The 23,070-nt window shown below is 37.0% G+C and overlaps 1 protein-coding gene and 1 long non-coding RNA gene across 5 annotated transcripts in view; one reads left to right on the plus strand and one right to left on the minus strand.

Annotated features, from left to right (window-relative positions):
• Positions 1–580: 580 nt before the first annotated feature.
• The window catches only part of LOC134530672 (papilin), a 411,300-nt gene continuing 388,810 nt past the window's right edge, over positions 581–23,070 (minus strand). For 2 of the 4 annotated variants that reach the window (XM_063365723.1, XM_063365724.1), the window contains exons 38-41: positions 21,174–21,698; positions 18,593–18,748; positions 13,558–13,671; positions 581–4,276 (exon numbers count right to left, since the gene is read on the minus strand). In XM_063365723.1, the coding sequence (XP_063221793.1) occupies positions 4,083–4,276; positions 13,558–13,671; positions 18,593–18,748; positions 21,174–21,698 (989 nt within the window). In that variant the 3' untranslated portion in view covers positions 581–4,082. The remainder of the gene's footprint in view (positions 4,277–13,557; positions 13,672–18,592; positions 18,749–21,173; positions 21,699–23,070) is intronic. The other 2 variants (XM_063365722.1, XM_063365725.1) reach the window with 2 other exon arrangements.
• On the plus strand, positions 10,489–22,916 carry LOC134530675 (uncharacterized). Its single transcript, XR_010074854.1, has 2 exons — positions 10,489–13,015; positions 21,514–22,916. It is a non-coding gene; the product is annotated as an uncharacterized LOC134530675 (long non-coding RNA).

Here is a 23,070-nt window from a genome sequence, read left to right on the forward strand (position 1 = left end):
GTGGTTAACATTTTTTGTTGCTAATGTTGATATATTTAGTAATCGGCTAATCACATATGCATGTCTGACGTTAACACTAACTAAAACACATTTTTCTGATAAAATATTTATGTAATGGTTATAAACTGTTAAACAATATATTAAAGAGCACATCATTTTAGGACAATTCACTTCAAGCTTTAAAGAGTTTCAGATAATTAAAAAAAATTTTTTTACTCAATCACAATGTGTGCTACATAACAGACCCAAGATATAACTCGGCTGGTAGTGGGGGCTTTGTCATGTATAATAGTTACGCGAGGCAGACCTGTAGACCATGCATGATGTATGATTCCCTGAGCTGTGCAATATTTTATATATATTTAATATCTTTGGTCACAATGTAAAGCCAAATTCCTTTATAATTTATTTTACAATTTTATCATAGTGTTACAAAATATCATATATAAATTAACACAACTGCAAAACATTCAAATAAGTTTGCATAGAGTTTATCTTTAGCTAGTGCTGCCAAATATATTTGATTTTATCAGGATAAATGGATTCTGTTCAAACAAAGAAGTAAATAAGAAATGTAATATAAATAAGAATTTATTTTATTCATTTTTTATGTTTGAGATATTTACAAATTCATAACTTTAGAATACTTAATGACAACATTTAATTTAAAATTTTTCACTGTAAAAATACATAATCATTTAGCGTACAAAACATAACTATACACATACACATACAAATGCATAAAGTTACAAGATTAAAACAACAGACTCATTTAATTACAAAATTTAAGTTTCTTTTAGGAAACAAAAGTATAATACAAAACAAAATGTGCTCTGGCACCATAAGGGCCTTAGAAAATAATTGGCAGTGGTAATTTTGTGAGCATATTATAATATATTTAATTAATTATATATACATTTTTCATGTTATTGCAAATATAATTTCAACTTATGCAACATAACAAAAAAAATCAGCATAAAAGTAAAACATAATGTAGCAGAACAACTTGAAAGAAAAAAATACATAAGCCAGCATCACTTTAAGTTGTGCATGGAGAAACGACTGTTATGTAAGTTTACAGTTTTTGTTTTTTACAAGATGATTTTCCACCAACCAGTCACCTTTTTACGCATGCGGGCTTCGTGTGAAAAATGCTGAAAATGGAGAGTAAAAGCAATTTTCTTTTAACAGTATGCAAGCATGTATCCATTTTTACATTACAAGTTATATGGATAGCCTCTTAAGCTTAATAAGTAACATATATTCTTTTTGAAGCCAATCCTAGCATACAGTCCTGCATATATTTTCTGTAACTGAATTTTGTTGAATTATTTTTAATATTTAATTTTACATGATTTCCTAATTTTTAAAGTTATATAAATATAATGGTTCCATTACTTTTGCACTAAAAAAAACTGATTTATTTTACATAAGCATCTTGAATTTACTTAGTTATTTTAATTTCAGTAGGTTTAGGAAAACAATGGAAATAAATTGCTTGATTGTGATGATAATGTGTACAGGCTCAGTAATTTAAAAGTCAAAACCTTAGTCAAACATTTTAACATTATTTACTATCCATTTTAAAATTACTGTACTTTACACAAATTTTTGTGTGTTTATGCCTCATAGGTAAATAACATTTTAATAATAGTCAGCACTGCTGGGAACAGTTTTGTTGGCAATGGAAGTTTTGTATATCTGCAAAAACTTTGTTTCCCATTAGGTACAAAAATAAAAAAAAATACCTCCCATACAGGGATTTGGTAAACACAGGTTCTGTTTGTGAGGGCTGTACCTAAACTGCAACTAAACAGAAACTTTGTGTCCTTGTTGCTAGTAGTAGTAATCAAGTTACTGCAACCAAACTGTTCAACTGGTGGGTGTAGTTACAACTCCTAAGTCTGTTTGAGGCGGTGGTGCATATGGCGTAGAACAAGCGGGTCAGCGGCAAATATGAATTTGTATTTATATCTGTGTTTCGAAATGCAGCATTCTTGGTTAGGTAAGTTATGCATTAAAATAATATAGTTTGCAAATAATTAAGTTGTACTAGTAATAATATCTAAGAGAAAACAACATGTTTAAGATAAAACTAAATGAAAAAGAAAGTTTTACATTCCAGAGGATTATTTAGCTTTGTATAAATAATATTAAAATAAAGATTAAACATATTTTATGTGTTAATGTCGGTGCATATAAAATTCAATGCCAGCTATAAATTGCAGTTATTTATACCTTTCTTTTTAAAAAAATAATTTTTTTTTTAGCTCTCATGAAGTCATGAGTTATGGCAGTAATATTTAGACCCTTTGTACTTTCTCCACCATTTGGGTGCAGAAGATGTAAAAAGTACAGCCCACAATAACAAAGCCGTACTGTATTGTAAGTTTTGTATTGACGGGAACTTTGTTGTTGAGAAGACCAGCATTTGAGTAAGTATCTGAGCTACCTATATTCAGCATATTATAAGCCTGATTTGTAAGAATATAAATATTTCACAACAATCACCATAATTTCTCAGCAGTGCAGCAACTAATATATATATATATTTTTTCATTTTGACAAACTATGCACACATGATTGTCAAACTTACACAAGCAAACAAATTGTTGCACACTTTACTCAACTGTAGACACTGAGTGTGTGTCACCTTACCAGCGACTGGGTGCATCTGATGAACCAAAATGACTAGCAGGAACAAAAATGTTCCAAGTTTTTTCTTTCAGTAACTTCATCTCTCACGGAAGAGCATTGGGAAAAGTAATGACATTATTTAGAACAAAAATAAATTAACTCCTGGGGAAATAGCATGTCACATTAAGAGTCATCTTTGTGTTGCTATGTCATAAGACACGGGTAGGGTTCTGCGAACAGGACTTAATCAGAATGAATCAACTCACTAAATCACATTCACATTAGTTGTGATTTTTGAATCTCTGCTGAATTAAATGTAGAATGCTTAGCACCAACAAAATATATATTTACAGACCTACTTTGAATCAACCTAAATATTACATAATACTATACGTCATCTACCTTGATCCCTTCACGACGGAGTTATCAAGTCAAACATGCTGTGGTAAAGTACATTCACGTAACAATTTGGTTGTAATTATTTTAAATATGTATATACGTATGTTTGCATCAATTTCTATTTATGTAAACTTCTTATTTTGAACTTATTTACCACTCATTAGAACAGTTATTTGTGTGTTTGTTTTTACAATTTTTTGTTTGTGTAAATGCATACAAAACAATCAAAACATGATCTCAGTACATAAAAAAAGTAATTAGAGAGTATGTAGGTGATATTTAGCTCAAAAATATGACTATTTGAAGTTCATTTGTCACCCAAATTTGAATCTGAACAGAAACAAAATTATATGTACTTTCACTCAAAGGGTTCAAAGAATTCGCTCTTGGTGAGCTAAGTATTTGCCACGAATATTAATGATTTATGTTAAATGATCTGAGAAGGATTAATGATTGAATTTTTTTTCAATGCATTCATGTAAGCCATTATTAAATATAATTTAGAAACAACTTATTTGCGATGAGCTTCCAGTGTTTAATGGTTAAAACCAATGTTAAAATACTCATTTAAAGTGTCTATGGCCTTGAGTAAAAATGGATTATCAGCTCTGAGTAGTATTAGTTGGTAAACAAGTTTACCTGAAGTTTGATTCAGTTCACATCAGAGATTCAACATGTTTTTACAAAGTTTCACGGAAGCCCAGGGCCATCGTGGGAGGGGGAAAAATCTCCGGGGAGGGGCTCAGTTGAGTATTAAGATTGTTATTAATGCTGATAAGATGAAATTTGAAGTCTGGTATTTATAGATTCATAGAAAAACTTACAAGTTATGCGATACGCTAAGATCACATCAGTAATGATTAAAGAGTTTTAAAATTTTTTTTTTAACTGTGGGGTTAGAAAAGTTGTAGATTAATTAATGTGTGGACTCTGCAAAATTATTTTCCTCCCCTCCCCCCGGCACTATGGCCCTGCAGAAGCCTACCCGTGGGTGACGTAGTGAGTTGACGTCTGCACGCTGTGAAATGCTTGACAGACTAGCGATCTCAATCTTGTACACTGGAAGAGATAATACCTGACTTCTGTAGGTGGGGACCAAACGAGGGCAGCTGGCCGGCGATGGTGCAGGACTTGCAGCAGAAGCGGGCGTAGTACTTGTGTGTGCAGTACCGCGCTTCCACGATCAGGCGGCAGTTGGCGAAGAACGGGTTGTCCGTGCAGTTGGGGTGAATGTACGTTCCTGGCATCAAAAAAAAAATAAGTACAGTCGGATCTCTGTAATGGAAAATTCTTTGATTCCGCATATTTCGTTATCTGACAACAATAGTGTCGTACCACTGGCGTTCAAATCTTTCGAGGTGGATTGTGCTGTTTTTTTACATTTACCATTAAGTCACATTCCTGCATTGACTGTGCTTTTATTTCGCTCAGTGTTTATCTAATGAATTTTTTTTATGAAGAGACATGTTTATGGATGCAATGTAACATTAGAAATATTTTTTAACAGTAATTTTCTTGTATATTTTTTTCCTAATTAAGCATTGTACTACAACTTATATTAAATATTCTGTCCTGTATTAGTATATATTTCTTTCTTTCTTATTCCCATTAAAATTATAGTAACTTTTAACAATCCGGCAAAATTGCTAATCCGGCACATCCGTGATCCCTAAAGTGCTGGATTAAAATTCTATTACTGCTATCCCTGAGACCTGGTCTAATTTTTCTGGCACTTTGGGTGGTGGAAGGGCTACAGGTAACGTAACACACGACGGAGTTCTTGGAGAGTAGAGAGGAGCGTAGGAGATATGATCCCATGTGTGATGAGTTTTAGTTGCAATAACAGAAGCTCTGCACTAAACAGACGTCAGCTCTTTAGTAAGTTTTAAGGAAATATTTCTTACATATATAAGTTTTTGGTTTATGTATATCAAGATTTTAAAATTTTACGAACCAACTTTAATTAATAGTCCATACTTGCAAACTTTAACCATTTCTTTGTAATCGAAGAGGATATAATGCAATGGTGGCCATGTTGTACATGTGAAAAAATATGGATTGTGATGTTCAGCTACAAAAATTACTGGCAGTGTTTTCATACACAATGTTTGGAACAGTGGCAGATACAAGAAATTTTTTCGTGTTGGGAAGGGAAAAAGTTTTTTTTTTAAATAAAAAAAATGAAATTTTGAACACGTGTACTAAAATAACTTACAGTTCTATTGACACTAACATACTGATAGGTGACCTGGCTTCTCACATAGTAACATACAGTCTTCACTGATATTTTGAAATTTTTTTTATAACTTCGGGAGGGGAGAAGGACGGATATATACATCCTATCCAACCCCCAGCGTCCGCCACTTGTTTGGAAGCATTCCCATTTATTTTAAAGTGTTATTTGTTGATGAGAGATTAAAATTTCTCATCTTGAGAGAAGTGACATTTTATCTCATGTCCATGTCTAATCTTTTGAACATGGGAACAATGTGAAGTGCACTGAGACGATGGCCAAGAACAGCTGAAAAATTACTAGCTTCGTAAACAACTGTGCACCTGAAGACTAGGCACACGAGCCAAATGTCAATGTATTTCATAGTTAACCACAGCTAAATGCCGCTGTGTTAAAAATGTTAACCCTTAAAAATAATCCCACAATCAGATGATGCAAAAAATTTGCCTGTGGTTTAAGGTAAACAACAGCCATCTATGGATACAAGAATATTGTAACTTTTTTCAAATCAGACTTTTCTCTCAACCAACTTATGCTAAAAAAGATTCTGACTCATATTTATACCCAGGAAAGGAAATTTATATTTGCCTATACTGCTTTATACTATTGTGACTGACAAAAAAAATGTAGGTAGGTACCAAATATTATTGAAATGTAATCTTGTTCACTTATAATACTATTTATTTAAATACTATCAAATTTTATTATTTATATTTTAATGTATGTCTAAAATAAATAATAAAATAATAAAATAGTATAGGCAGAATCTCTGACTATCTGCTGATTATGCTACAGTTAAACCTCAAGTCATTAATACAAACTTTTGACTAAAATTCTGGGTTTTTGTAATAATGAGATTAGTATTAGAATTAAATGAACTATAGAAAAAAAAGTTAATTCACAAATATTTTTATAATTTTTTAAGAAAATTTTCAAATACTTTTTTTTCAGTTACATCTTGCATAACACTTCTAAGAAAATTGATTATGCTCTTAGATAAATGGTAGATAATTTTAATATTTTAATACAGATTAAATTTTTAAAAAAGATAGTTCTCTGAAACGAGCATTTATGACAGAAAATGCATCAAATTTTCATAAATTACCAAGAGTAGGGTAGGTGGGGGCAAAGGTTTCCAGTTTCGAAGTTTGAATTTCCCCTGGGCCCCCAAATCGTCCTATCGTTCCAAAAAGTGGTTGGTATTGTAATAGGATATCTCCTGCACCTTCAGTATATAAATGAATTGTTTTCCAAAAGATTTAGGCACCGAATTTTTCTTTTTTCTAAAACATGTGTTTGGAAACCTTTGCCCCACTCAGTGGGGCAAAGGTTACCACTGTCAACCTTTGCCCCACTCATTGGTTTATAGCTAGATAGGCATAAAAACCACTAATAAAACATAGGCCTACACGTTTGGGTTTATTCAGCCTTTTTAGACACGTAAGAATCATTTATTACCTATTATAATATAGAAAATTACAAAACAACAAAAGTAAGAAACAAGAAAATTACAAAAGAATGTTATAAAATATTATTACAAAGAAAAATGGGTAAAAACAAAGGAGTACCTACTTATTGTAGGAAAAACAAATTAAGTAGGGAAGTAGACTCATTCAAAGCTTACTTAAATCCCAGTTTAAGTTTATCAATAAATTGTTAAGTCATTGAAATCACTAGAAAAAGTTACTGTATTTATGAATCGTCCAGAAGTGCACTTGATTGGCTTGGAGAGTGACATGTAAATATCTTGAGGTTTAAGAAATGCTTCCTCTTTTGTTTCTGAAAATCGCTGAGTCTGAGGAATTCTTCTGTAAAATAGAGCATAATATCCATCGTCAAAAACGTGGACAATCTTTGAAACATATAACCTCACCGAGTCTTTGGTTTTGCCTTGAACTTTCACCACAGCAAAATCATTCAGCTGCAACTTCCTGGTGCTCTGGCTGTTTTCACTTGGTTCATGATCTTCTTCATTTTCTGTTTCAGAGAAGAGTCCATCCATATCCGAGCTCGAATTGTGAACAGAATAGGAATCACTGTCAGAGGAGGTGTATGATGGTGGTGATGGCTTCTTAGTTCGCTGAAGCTTATGCTTGGGTGGTGGAAACAATGCCTTTCTTGGTTTCTTATTCTTCTTTAACAATTTACTACTCTTTTCTCTCTTCGCCTTCTCTTGTTCTTTTTCCTCTAGATATTTTTTGTTAGGCGTTGAGGTAAGTAAAACTGATTTCAGGCCTCTCCCTGTTCTCTTCCTCTTTATTTTGATCTTTGGAAGTGGAATGATGTCTTCAGGTGATGCAACTGCTGGTACCCAATCGCCTGAAAATGATGGTCTCTCAGGATAATGTACGGAATGTGCTACTTCTTGAGCTATGTGAGCCGAGTTCCCAGTAGATGAAGCCTCTCCGATGAGTTGACCAGGACTTATGTCATCCATCATGGAAGTGGGTTCATCTGGTAATTGTGACTCCGGTGGAAGGTCGTCCCCTCGAGGTGGATGGTCATTGCGGTCATGGTTAAAATATATGAACCTCTGTTCCTCATCGTCTTGTGGTTCTGTAACTTCAGGTTCTTGGTCTGTTACTTCGGAGGGCAGAAAGTCTACATCTGTAAATTTATTTTTATCGAAAGGATAGATTCCAGTGCTGTGAAAACCTTGAACTGCTGTTTCAACAGTTGCTGCTCTTTCAAAGGCAATTTTAACAAGTTGTGAGACTTCAAATTCACTTATTGTTTGGCCAGGGTTTGCGTTTGTCCAGCTATCTGCAGCCGCATCATAAAAGGCTTTGAATGGCCTGAAGAAACACCTGTCCAAGGGCTGCGTTTTGTGACTGCTATGCGGCGGTAGGGTAAGCAAATGAATGTAATTGGACTTAGCAAACTCAACAGCTATCAAACTGATGTGTGAAATGTGGTTATCCAGTATAAGAAGTATTGGGTTCTCAGGAGTAGGATTTGTGTACTTCTTAAAGTGATCCAGCCATTTCACAAAAGTTGCTGAGTTCATGTAGCCTTTATCCGTCAATGCCATGTCACAACCTATCGGTCCTCCTTTGATAAGCAGCCTATTTTCTCGTTTTCTTCCATATATAAAAAATGGAGGTACAAATTGTCCGACCGCACTCATTGCACAGACCACTGTTATCGTTTTACCCTGTTCAGCGGATGTAGACTTCGCCACTTCCTTCTTACCAGTGGGAGCTATGTGCTTTGGTATTTTATTTGGCACTGTCTGAACTCCGGATTCATCCATGTTGTAAATACGTTCTGGCCCAAAGTTATATTTTTTTAATGTATCTTCCAAGTTGTTGAAATACAGTTTGAGTTGATGACGGTTGAATCCCATGGTACGTGCCACACTTGTCTTACGTGCGGTTCTCAACGATAGCTTGTTTCTCTTCAAAAACGCTCGGGTAAAATCCCTTCCGGCCATTTTTGATTCGTCAGAAAATGGACAGGAGATGCTATTTTTCTTAGCATAAGCATACAGAAGATATCTCAAAGACTTGAGACTCAAACCGAAAAACCGTTTGTCCAATTCCACACAGTGACGAACTAAATCATCTTCTTGTGCCAATGTAAAAATCTTCCTGAAACGTCCAAGCTTTGACCCCCCTTTTCCAAGTCGCATCCTTTTCATTAATGCGGTGTGTGAGAATCCAATCGCTTTGGCTGCCTGACGCAAAGAAACTCCTTCCTTCATCAATGAACATGCTTGGTCATAGAGAGCTTGAGTGAGGGGTTTTTGGTCAGTTTTTCTTTTGTAATTCCTGAAATGATTACCCTAACTATTATATATGTCATTCAAATCAAGTTACATTGACTATAATCTATATCTAAGAGAGAACAGGAGTACAAATTATGAACCCTAACTAAAAACAGGACATAAAACTAAATAAAAATAATGATAGGGGCAAAGGATGCCAATGGAAACCTTTGCCCCATTGTGTGTGGAAACTTTTACCCCATTTTAGGTTACTTCGGTTAAGTTGTAATTCCCGCCATTGTACACAAGTAATGCAAAATCTTGTGAAAGGATTTGAAAGGTTATGTTCCAGCCTAAAACGAGAAAATTTGCTCAAAACTATACACACTTTTTAGTTACGTCAGCTAACACTCGAAAACGGCAAAAAATTACATCAAAAAGGACAAAAAAACACTCACCTCATATTCCTGCCCTGGTGCTGGTAGATCGTCACGAGGTTTCATCAGACAACTGACAAGCAACAAACAAGTGCGCTGCCTAGTGGATTTCCTTCAAAACTATTCCCGGTTTGTTTCAAATATAGATGGAAACTTTTGCCCCATGGCAACTTTTGCCCCCACCTACCCTACATATGTGTACTATCATTTTAGATGCATATGTATTTACTTTCTAAGCTGTTTTCTCTATTCTACACTTAACCGAACAGTTTCAGTATTATTTTTATTGAAATTCTAGGATGCTTCTTTTCATCATCATTTATATATCATTCACATAGCATATACCTATAAAACATGTAATTGTTTTCTCATGAAAAAAAAACCTTGTATTGAATAATAACTACTAAGTAATAACCATAATTTTATTAAACAAAATGCTTAGAATTTTAAATCTAATGTCTAGAGACATGCAGTTTTGGGGTTTATTTTATAGCAAAATTCGTTGTTATTTACCCTTAAAAGTGGTGTTATCATACATCAAAAGCGGTGTTATTTTTTAAATAGTTTTAGCACTATAAATTAAAAAAATTAAGCTAAGCATACCTTGAAATTTTGGACACATTCTTGCATTGTACAGTTGCACTAGCAGCAGTAATTTACAATCGAATTTACACATCACTTTTTACATACAGTAATTGAAAATATTTTAGTACCTAAACCAGCAAGAATAAATATGAAGTCTCTAAAATAGTGACATAAACACATGGAACAAAATCCTCAAACTTTAGCTCTCGAAAGCAAAAGTAGCCATGATACACAAATTAGCCTCACTTAAATTTGTCCTGCGGTCTGTTAAGACTGTGTTATATGAGGACAAAAATCGTTCACAGTCAACGTTTGCAGAAGGCATCCAGATGGCTTCAAGGCAGCTGGAAGCAAACAATGGCTGTGACAGCTTTACTACATTCAATGACTTCACTACGTCCACTGAATTGTCTGTTTCCATTTGTTTTGTAACAATGTCCTGAAGCTGACCAAAACCAGCTGTTAATTCTTCAGTGCTTATGGAGTAGAGACTATGGACAGTTTTCAGTTTCTGCACCATTTCTGGGTTTAATTTAGCAAGCAACAAACTTTCCTGACTAAAAATTTGAATTGCTTCAAATCTCTTTCTACTTGGGTCAGTTGTCATGAGAGAGTTCAGTTTGGAAAGGGCTTGTGTTGCTGTTCTTGTGATGGACACTTTAGCTTCAGCAGCTTTAGCGGGGGGCATGTTAGACAAAGCTCTACTGGTTGCCTCAAAATAAATGCCACGAGTGATGTTTTCAAATTTTTTTTTTATACCTTGCAAGTCCCCATATAGTGAATGGGCAGTTGGATACAAAGAACCTTCAAGTTTCTGTATTAGCTCTACAAGGCTCTTGGCATGCTCTTTCACAAAGACAGCTTGACAAAGAATGAGAGAAATGTCATTTTCTGTGAGTGAACACAGAAACTCAACCCCTGAATTTTGTGTTGCCTTTAGTTCATCTGTTTTGCAGAAATCAACAATGTCATGTATGTAGTCTGCTACATAAAAAACGCTGTTGAACCAGGAATTCCATCTAGTAACAACAGGAAGTGGGAACAATGGACGTTTCTCTCCATGCTTTTCTTCAAGAAAGCTAGCATACAGGTGCCTTCTTTTCCTGGTGTTGTTGAACACATTTTTTATTTTGCTCATAGCATTGTTCAACTCAGGCAACTCTTTCACCCAGACATTGCCAACTAGATTTAACTTATGTGCCCAGCACTGGACATGCGTTAACTGGTCTCCAAGGATTACTTCGAGAGTACTAACAGCCTTGGTCATATAACGAGCAGCATCGGTTACTACTGAGAGCACATCACCATACTGTACATTGTACATTTTGAGTGAATCTAAAATTGCCCTCACACAGTTTGTGGCATTAGCAGCTTCAAGAAAGTGAACTCCTGCAACAAATATTTCTGGTTTATCCTGTTGAAGATTCAGAATTCTAAATAAAACAACAAATACACACCTACCCATTTTATCTGTTGTTTCGTCGCACAGTATGTCAATTTTTTTGTCCTTTAATGCAGTTTTGGCATCTTCAATTCTGCATTTGGCTATGTCCCCTACATATTTCTCACGGACTGTTCTCGCAAGTGGCATGTCTCCAGCACCTTCGATGTATTTGTTCAGCCATGCCCTGATATTAGGATCATCAAGCTTTTCAAGGGGTATATTTGCCTTTATAAAGGTCTCTGCTGTTTCCTTTATAAATTCCAACTTTTTGTCTTTTTGGACATTATTTTTTGCTGTCTGAAACGCTGAAGATATTGACGACTGGCGTTCAGACGCACTAGATGAGCCTTGCAATGAAGAGAGACGCTTCTTGTGTTTTTCACTGCCTACATGTTTTTCACATGAGTCTTTCCTATCCCAAGAGACGGTGACATTACAGTGACGACAAAAAAGTGTGGTTGAATCACTAGCATAAAGTCCGTGTTGAGAAAATTCAGAGGCTCGCTGTTTTGCAGTTACCGGCACTTTAGGCATTTTAATAGGCCTAATGTTTTAGCCGACCTTTAAATTGTACACCTTTAATTTATTTCACAGACGTTGAAAACTATCTGTAACAAAATTCGACCCGTTAAACTTTAACTTGCGCACAACAGAATGTTACGAATCGTCACCGTGTTTGCATTTTAAATTTGGTATTTGGTTAATAAAAATGGACGCAATGGACAAACAACGCTAAAGACTATATAAGAGAACAACGCTTCGAGAAACAACCTGCTGTAAACACCGTGATAATCGACTGTCCAGGCGAGCCGAATATCAAAATACAGCAAAACCCCTTATTTGCACTTTTCATGGGGACAAAGTAAAAAAGTGTAAAAAGCGGGAAAGTGTAAATAAAGGGAAAAGTAAGAAATACGTTAAAGTTAATTAAAATACAGTCGCATCCTGCCGCGTTCAGAACGGGCTACATTACACAGTAAAAATAAATAAAAAAGGGGCGCAAATTGATGAAAATTTACCGTCAATTGCGCGCCTTGCGCGGAGAAAGGTCATTGTACTCGATCATCTGTTGTTACAGTGCGGCCCAGGGCGGCGTCTGTTCTCTGAGCTGCGCATGCGCAGTATAACTCATTCAATGCTCCGCCCAGACTCGTGACCTTCCATCAGCAGCCAGCCAATAGAAGCGAGCCTAGCGGAAAAAAATATAAGCTCCACCTCCCGTGTACCAGTTTTGTCCAGTTCTAATACCAGTTTATTGGTATACGCACCCGCTTACTCGCTGCCGTGACATGTTCAAGTTTACGTTCATCTTGATGTCTTGATACCAATAATTAATAATTTACGATCCCCACAAATAAATGGTTAGTTTAAAAAATATGCGTCAACAGTATAATACTTCCGAAATTATATAATACGTATAAAACAGTTACCAAGATTCCACTCATTTTATCTTGTGAAGTTCATGTCTCGTACCAGTATTTCGGCTAAGTTGTGACATAAATACAGTATCAGCACTTACAATGTTACGATCAGCCACGTAATATTTCCGACATTTCCGTTACGTTTCTATATTCGTGAGTTTACGTTTTTCCCTAGTACATTTTAGATTGTCTCCTGCTGTAATTACTCGGACTTTTACACGCCTAGGCTTAAATTGTTACATGTTTAGAAATAAAAGCAACTTTTCATGTTATAAAATACACTGTGTGGGTAGTTATCTTTGGTTTTTTGTTGTTTCACGTTTGTTACTGTATTTACAAATTGAATTGCCGTGTTCGAATGAGGAAAATGTTCTGACTGTTCGCCGAAAATTCAAGGATTTCGCGTTATTATCCAAAATGTGAGAAATTCGCGTTATTCTTAAAAATGTACTCAAATTCGCGTAAAAATTCGTTTTATCGCAATCGCGAAATATGCATGTCTCTACTAATGTCACTTGCAGGTCTGTTTAAACACTTTGTATTAACAGGTTTTTTTTTATTAATGAGGTTGTACTGCATACAAAAAATTTTATTTTTTTTATTTGAATTTTTTTTAATTTGGCAAGTATGTAATATCTAGGTAGGTACACAGAGAGTTCATGAAATATTATTTTAATCTTAGTAAATACACTTACCTTCAACTACTAGTGATGTTGCACTTGATGACTTGTCAAAGTCATTCACAGCTTCACATCGATATGTTCCGGTGTCCGAGGAGTTTGCTTTACTTATCATCAGCCGATGGCCCTCTGTAGGCAAATATACAGAAGAGAATTAATAGTGGAATCGTATTGTAAAAGAATTTGCTCTTACACATCATCACAATTCAGAAGTTTGAAAAATAAAATCTTATGTTTTGCCTTCTTAGATAAATGTTTTATTATGATAAAATAATTTGTGTGTACAACTTTCTGTAGTAGGTATCTTTGAAAATATATTTAAGTTAAGCAAATATTACGTAAAAGGACAGGAGCAGTCAAATTAAAATTAGAGTTTAAATCAAAAGGCACTGTGTGTTGTTTCATTGATTTGTGTTATATGACACCTATGAAAATCATCTACTGTATTTGCCTGAATATAATGCTACAATGTTTACCAAAACTGTGGAAATTTAAACTGGGGGTCGCATTAAAATCACAAATTTGTATCCTGCCTTTGGGAACAGCTTAGTTGAAAAATCACACACACTGCCTGTAAACTTCATCACTTATGCCCTTTTAGTCTGGGGATTCCTGAACCTCTGCACAGGCATGACAGATGAGAGATGCAGGATGAAGGATAGAATGCAAATGAAGTTTTTTCACTGGGTTATTTCTGCTTTTCTTCATAAATGTACTGTCATTGTGGTATGTAAGAAAAATATCTACCCATTACCCACCATAACTGAGGCATTTTTCAACTTAGCAGGGGGAAATGTGTTTGCCAAGTTGGTCTTAGAAGCATACTTACAGGTGGCTGTGGATAAGACTAGAGAAGAACTCTTAACAGTAAATACCATACCATGAAAGGGTTATTTAAGGTAAAACAATTACCTTTTGGCATTTGTAATGCACCAGCTATTTTCCAGCGTTTAATTCCAACCTTGCTGTCAGGAATGCCTGGGGTTGTGGTCTTGCTGGACGATATACTAGTTACAGGAGCAAATGAAGAACAGGACTGGCTACGGGTGAAACAAGTGCTACAAACAAACTGAGGAAGCAGGGCTGTGTCTTAAGTGACCCAAGTGGTGTTTTTACGGCCACTTCAGTGACATTTCTAGGGTACAGGGTTGATTGCACTGGTATACACCCGACTGATGATAAAATGAAGGCAATCAACAAGCCCCCAGCACCTATCACTAAGAAAGCATTACAGGCATTTTTGGGCTTGTAGAACTTCTATGAGAGATTCCTGCCTGGCAATACAAGCGTAATGGAACCCTTACATCGACTGCTGGACCATCGAAAAGTGTGGGAATGGACAGGAGGGCATGATTAGGCTTTCAGGGCAGCTAAAGGACTTCTGCAGTCAGACGCGGTGCTCATGCATTATGATGCAAGGCAGCCTATCATATTAACTTGTGGTTGTGATGCTTCAGAACATGGGTTGGGTGCTGTACTGGTCCATGTCACAAAAGATGGATGTGAAGCACCCATTGCTTTTGGGTCAAGGATCCTACAGAAAGCTGAAAAGAATTATTCCCAGATCTATAAGGAGGCCTTGCTAGCATGTTTGGGTTTACACGTTCAGGCAGTATGTGAAAGCACGGCCATTCACCATTGTGGCAGATTATAAGTCACTTCTTCGGCTGTTGGGCCCAAATAAGCAGACTCCTGACATACTATCGCCAAGATTATTCCGTGAAGGCCTATGGTTGTCTATGTATGATTGCCATATCGTCCATAACATGGATAGGACATGCTGATGCCTTGAGTAGACTTCATACAGCTACTTCAGTTATTAACATTCCAGCAGTAGGAGATGTCATAATGCTGGAAGCCCTTCCAGATACTCATATAGAGGCTACTAGATTGGATATATTGACCGATGAAGATACAGTTCTCAGCAACGTGAAGAAAAATACGCCATCTGGTTGGCCGGCAGACAAGATTACTGACGAGCTTCGCCCTTATTGGAGTTGTCAAAATGAACTATCACTGTACAAAGGTTGCGTGCTGTGGGGAAGCCAGGTAGTTATACCTACAGTGGTACGGGGAAGCCTCCTGAAAATGCTGCATGCAGGCCACGATGGGATTGTACGATCAAAATCTGTGGCAAGAAGATACATGTGGTGGTCTAGAATGGATCACGACATTGAACAGTTTGTGGAGCAATGTTGTGAATGCCAGAGCTTAAGAGCAAATCCACCAATGGTAAAGGATGTTACTTGGCCTCCTGAAGAAAATCCTTGTACTAGGCTGCACATAGATTTCTTCGGACCCTTTCAAGGAAAGGTGTTTTTGATACTTGTAGATGCATACTCAAAATGGCCTGAGGTGAAGTTGCACAATTAAGAGGAATATTTATTGTTCATGGCATTCCAGAGTGTATAGTGTCCGACAATGGTACAGCTTTTGTATCACTAGAAATGAGGTTGTTTGCAAAACAATATGGCATCAGACTTGTTCAATCAACACCATTCCACCCATCAATAACGGGAAAGTTGAGCACATGGTGCAGACAGTTAAAGGGAAGTTTAAGAAGCTGTGTAATGGATATTGGCAGACAAGGCTAGCCAGGACACATTTTACACTTTGCACAACACCATGTGCTGGAACACAAACCACTCCAGCTGAGAGGCTAATGGGAAGGCTACTGCGAACAGTGTTGAATCAGATTCTTCCTAAGACAGGCAAAAAGGGGCCCAGTCTTTACAATATGCTTCCAGAGGACCAGATTTGCAACAGTTCCACATCAACTATCCAGTGCTATTCCGTAGCTACAGTGGGAATTGAAAGTGGCTGTCTGGTGTCGTGAAGGCAGCTTGTGGGAGACTAATATATGAAGTAACAGATGATGAGGGAAAAGCATACAGGCGACATGTGGACCAACTGTAGTACAGAAAAGGGATGACCACCACACAAGGACAAAAGAGTACCAGTAAGCAGCAAAAAATCTCAGGCGTTGATGCAGAGCCCAGAAGGTTTAGTAGGAGGATTGCCAGTGCAGACAGAGAATAAAGAAGCAGACCAGCATTCAACGGGAGTCAACGATGATGAGCATCATGTGACGGATAAGCAAGAGATCCAGAAAGAACAGCAGCCACCAGTGTTGGGGAAGAGCCAGGTCAAGTTGCAAAAAAGGCCTGTTATGATTTTTTATATCTACAGCTGTTTTCGTTATGGGTTCCGATAAATACTCACGCTAAGTGAATTCACGTCACGCGAGTTCGGCTATGCTAGCCGGCTGGTTGTTATTTTCGTTCAAAACGTGGCGAAGGAACTTGTGTGGATCAGGTAGAAAACATTCGGCTATAAACGAAAGATATAAGAACAATGCTATCCTGAAATGCTGTGACATGTTTTTGGAGTAGATAATCACAGCGACAGACCGACAGGATGCGCTCCCGCCCTTGCCGTCAGCGATGTTTATTTTGACAGCTCAAGCAATTATCTTTTCCACGACCCTTCACAGCGTAAAAAAAAGAAGAAAAAAAAACACGTTCAAATGCAGATGGAAAACTAACTATGCAGTAAAATAAATATATTTACGGCCCTGCTAAATTTTTCTATTCAATAAAATTTGAGGTATTAGTGATTTTTCAGCAGAAACTGCTGTGTGACTAATAAACAAATTGTATCATAATAACTTAAACTTATAAAGTATTTATTAACGGCGAAGGTCAGTCGTATAAGCCCATAAAAATATTTATTTTACCGAGAATGGACTATACAACCTGGCTTTTGCCGCACGCGGTGTGGGAGGGGAGAAGGATGCTGACAGTTTCTCACGCAGAAGGTTGAAATAAGGGAGAGAATGTGTTGAAATGTTAGTTGGAAAAGGAAGGGGGGAGGGTGTTCTTACATGTTTTGTGGCTCTAGGAGGGATGAGCCTTGAAGAATTAGCAGGGCATGGAAGAGGTAAGCGTCACGTCACGTAAGACATCAAGCCGCCGCTACCGCCAGCCTGGCCGGACGAGTTTCTTATGCTCTCGCAGAAGCTACCACAGTGGCTTTTTGTGCGGACGGGTAAGATAACATCTAACATGACAGCTGAGATGGCTTTTCGTGCGATAGTGGATGCGCCGAGCTCGGCTAGACACTGCCGCGTGGACAGTCTAGAGGGGTGGTATCTATTTTTAGCCGTCTTTTGTACGCCTGCCTGCTTACAGTACAGCTCTCGCCAAGATAAACGTGAACACATAGTGCCCAACAAAGTGTAACAGACTTGTTTTTCAGCCGATTTTACTCAAATTTTCGACTTTCTCTGCTCAAATTTTTCACGGTTTCTCAAAAAACGGTTGTATGAATGGAATGGACGCATCAGAGGGGGGTCGCATCGGCGGGATTCTACTGTATTGCAAAAAAAATTCCTCAAAAATTTTTAAAAATTTTTCTTCACATATAGGTCGCACTTCATTTCCCCCCCATCAAATCTGGTAAAATTGCCGCGACCTATATGCGAGTAAATACAGTATGTTGTCAAATAACTTAAAGAGGGAGGAGGTGTTGTGTACTGTTGTAGTAGTTTGTGTGTGTAAATAATGTTAGTAGGTTGGCAGGCCTGTTGTGATGTGCTGTGCAATCGTTATGGATGTGCACTGGCGGAACCAGGGTAATGGAGATGAAGTGAATGATGGGGAATTTGCTACTAATGTATACAGAAGAGGGCAATATATAACACCACGTCTTGGTGTTCAAAAGAGACCATTTAACTCACTCTACTGACAAAATTGGCACCAAAAGGGTCTTGTAAATATGCAATAAATTTAATAATTTAAATTATTTTTTAAGTTCTAAGCACATGAATTGTGATTTCCTATCCACAAAGCCTTATTCATATACTCATAGTCAAAAAGTTTAGGCTCGCAATATATTTAGAGTCGCATTATTTTAGGGTAAATATGGTAATTGATTCACACAAAGCTAAAACTATGCTGGAAGAAAACAAATGACTGAAATTTGTATTATTGTACACAATGGTAATAAGCATAAACATGCATCAGTAATAAAAGTGTGTGGATGAGCTCACCTGTAATTTGTATCCTCTCACTGGACTGCAGAGGCACCTCATCTTTGTACCAAGTGACAACAGGAATGGGGTAGCCATCAACGTCACATGGTATGGAAATATCACTTCCCACAGGAAACAACGTCTGGGTCATTGTCACGTTGGTCTTCACCGGGACTAATAAAAAAAAAAAAAATTGTTTACACTTTTTTAAACAACTTTCATCATTTTGAGTCACGTGGTGTGTATTTTTATTATAAAGTCATAATAGTACCTATAATAATATCTAAAGTTTTAGTTATGAAGTTACTTTCAGGGGCTTATACGGGGGGGGGGGGGGGAGGGGATGTGGGCGGGAAATCCTAAAAATATCTATAAAAAGCTATCATTCCTACCAAAAAAGGAATGAATTTGATAGAAAATGGTGGAGAAAGGGGTTCTATCCCTGCTTCTCCCCAAATGAAATTCTTTGTACACTCCTGCTTGCTGTCTACCAAACTGAAAGAGATTGGGGTGGGGAAAAAAAATCACTGAAACATTACCGGTATTTTAAAAGTAACTCAAGACACACAAATTTATGTATTGTAAAGTTTCTAGTGTCACACACTCCCAAATTTCTGTATCTATACATACCTGAATAGTTTTCCTCTTTTTCAGGCGTCTTATAATCAGAATCACCTTGTTTGTGATAAAAATGGTGATAATGGGCCCAATGGAAAATAGGTGTTTGTAATCATTGGAAGCCATACACGAGAAAATCAATATTATGGACATGATTAGAATTTTAAATTTTCTTCTGTAGTGTTTAATAAATTAGTAGTGAAGGTGAAAAGTTTGAACAAGTGCAGTATCACGTGATGGTAAAGTGTTAAACAGTATTGAAAAATAGGCATAATTATTAGTTCTGTGAAATTTCCTCTCTACAAAATAAAACCAAGGCCATCGAGTGGGGTTTGAAGGGGAGGGGGATGGGCCAGTTGAGTCTCAAGATTTTTTTTATTGCCAAGTTTATCCTGAAAGTAGAACGAAATTTCTAGTTTAATTGGTGATGCAATTGATTGGAAACCTTAAAAGTTATACAATATGCAGAGATCACATTTACAGTTATGACCACTGTAAAGTTTAGCGTTTTAAAATTTTTTTGATGTGTAACATCTTAGCTTTCAGTATATGGCATTTGGTGGGCTTAATTTTGTGAATGCAACAGAAACCAAAGAACACATATGTGTAACAACCACGGTGCTGCAATCTGTGGCAGATGTTGAGAACCAAAGTTCACAAAGACAAGGGAAACTTTATAGTAGGTATTAAATGTTTAATGTATTTCAACAAGATGAGCAGGATTTTAATAAAATTCCTTGTCAAAAATCGGGTCCAAAGCCTGGGTTTAGTATTTTTTTCAATTCTTTTTCGCTTTTATCGGAGCTGTTTCATTACATAGCTTAAATTTTAGTCTGCTAATTAAATGATTTAAAAATCAACATAGATGTTCTGGCAGTGAATTCTTCTAGCAGCAGTGCGGGAACTATGTGTGATTGGTGTGCCTAAGTGTAGTTGCCTATATTTATCATACTGTGCATTATTTTAAAGAATTCTACGTTATATTTTGTGTCCGAGTTTTGTATTATGAGTTTTTGTATTATAAGTATATTTGCAACGTGAGTACACATGAATTTACTCGTTACCGAGATTAGCTGTTACACATCTCTGGTGAGTACTGAAAGACTCGCTCACAATTTTTTTTAAATTGTTGAGTTTGAAAAATTTGACATTAAGTAATGGGGAGGGATATCGGCAAAATAATTTGCCTCCAGGCCCTTAGTTTCTCTTCCGACGGTCCTGCATTAAGTATGTCAAATTTACAAAAGCCACTCAAAGTAAAGGAGGGGGGCAACCACACCAGAACTAATGAAAAGCGGGAAAAGAGCGTAGGAGCACCACCATTGAGCAAACATAAATGTGGCCCCTGCCTCTGCATGCGTGATAATGCAAAATAGTTGTTTTCAATTCTCGTGGTTACCCCCGTCTGTCAAGCGGAACTGTATTTGACACACTCAGGGTTACAGCGTTCAATGTTTCCCAACACAAGAAATGTTCAGCTTTTAAGGAAATAGTGTTATAATAAATGGGCAATAGCTATGGCCTACTTAACCGTAGTGATGCTCCCAATTCATCACTGATACTCTTTTACTTGCTTATGTTTCAAATACATAGATTTAGCGTTTGAGAAAAAAAAAAAAGCACTTTAAAAAACATTGGGAAAAGACTAAATAATTTTTAAAATATGCTGTTTGCAACAAAACAGACATACAACTTGGAAGTATTTTTTGGAAAAAACATGCTGCAACTTCACAATAGCTGTTAATGCACCTGAGAGCAATACTTTAACAAACAATTCACACTGTATGATTACGTACAGAACACTTAATTTAAAAAAATCTTCAAACAACTGAAAAGCAAATTATGTATTTTTAAATTTTCTTTGCAGATTAGTTGTTACCTTGAATTTGCCACAAGCATTAAAAAAGTAAAACACATTCCCACACGTGCAGAGCATCCCGAGACACGTCACACCCAAGCTGCATGCAGACAGTCCCCTCACCTCTGTAGATCCGGGGGGTGTCGGGCACGGCTGTTAGTGGTGCTGGAGGGACGGTGGTTAGTGCGGCCATGGTGGGGCGGGGGCGGGGGCGGGGGCGGCGTGTGCGCGGCCGCCTGTGGGGCGGCGGGGTGGGCCTGTACGGGTACTCGGGCCGCCCGGGGGCGGGGGGACGCGTGGGGCGCGGCACCACGTACGTCACGAACGCCGCGTCGCGACCGCCCACGTGCACGGGCCCCGACACCTGCAGCGTGACCCTCCAGGAGGCGGCGCTCCCCACCCCGTTGTACGCCTGGCAGGTGTACGGGCCGAGCGAGCTGAGCGTGACCGCGCGGATGTGCAGGGAGAAGTCCGGCAACACCTCGTACTGCCGGGAGCCGCGCGGCATCATGCGGCTGCCTTGGAACCAGGTGACGAGCGGCCGTGGCCAGCCGGTGGCGTGGCAGTGCAGCACGGCGGGAGCGCCCAGCTCCGCCACCGTGAACGTGTCGTCGTCGCCGATTATCTCGGCGGGACGTGACACGGGATCTGGGAGCACCACCCCCATGCAGCATGCCACCACTGGCTAACTCATGCAGTGTTACAACTACGATCATTAGTGCGTTCAGTTCACTATGCAGAAAAGCATTAGTTTATGTTATGCACATTATCATATTTTACTACGTAATTAGCAATCTTTTACTTTTTAATGTTAATCTTTACATTGATCGTGAAAATGATCTAAACAAAAGGCTTGGGAAATAATTTGATAGTATAATGCTTGTTTTCATGTTCTATTCATAAAATATTTAATTTTTTACAATGTGGACCTGATGTAATAAGTGATAAGTACTCAATACAACTATAGTTTTGCTGGAGGAAAGTGCAACTTTGATAAACCTACGCTGTTACTAGATGCATTACCTATTACCTGGTAGGATTGACAGGCAAATGGCACAATTAGTAGCGATAATAGTGTAACCATATAATATCCTTAAGTTACTGATGTTCTTTCGAGTAAAGCCTTTTTCTGCATGTGTAGAAATAACTATGTATGGAAATGGAAACAAAAGATAAATAATCTGAATTATGACAATCATGTACATATTTTGATTCTCTACAGTAAGTAATTTTTGTGTTTAGTACATTTTTAGTACGTATAAAGTCTTAAAACTATTCCAAGAGAATTAAAATTTATTGATTTTCATTGATGTTAATTTAAATTCAAGAGCAAACAATAAAAAATATTATTATTCTCATTCAATCGATACATGACTTTTATCCTGAAATAGTTAGCTATCAGATTCAGTCATTTTTACCTGTGCTCTTTCATAGGAAACTTTGTAAAATATTTGTACTAACTGGGGCTGATTTTACATTATTTAAGTTTTGAGTACATTATTTTACTTAAAAGAAAATCGGTTCTGTGCTTGAACTACTGCAATTCAGAAAAAAATTGTTTACGTAATTGTTTATAATTTATCTGTTAAATGGCTTACACAACATGCAATTTTATGCAATTGACAGTATACAAGTGCCAGCTTTAATACAAGTATTTCTGGTGTTAAAAATACTATAATGTGGCAGTTTGTTTTACTTATTGACAAAATACTAAAAGAGAGCTGTCAGGGAAGAAAGAAAGGAACCTGCTAAACTGTTGCATGAAACTATCTATTGTTGGTGATCAGAAATAACTGCAATTTCATAAGTATATTTTGAGTGTGCATTTAAAAATTGTAGCATCTAAATAAAGTTAGGAACATTAAATTTTTAACTATTAACCACAAAACACCAATTTACGCATGCAATATCAAACTACTCTTTTAAGAAAAATATGTTGTCACTGCAAAATATTAGTAGAGCCTCCACCACTGGATGAGTTAACACCGAGATGCACGTTAAGAAACTAAACTGGTAGGAT

Source organism: Bacillus rossius, chromosome 3, assembly GCF_032445375.1.
Source record: "Bacillus rossius redtenbacheri isolate Brsri chromosome 3, Brsri_v3, whole genome shotgun sequence".
NCBI lineage: Eukaryota > Metazoa > Arthropoda > Insecta > Phasmatodea > Bacillidae > Bacillus > Bacillus rossius.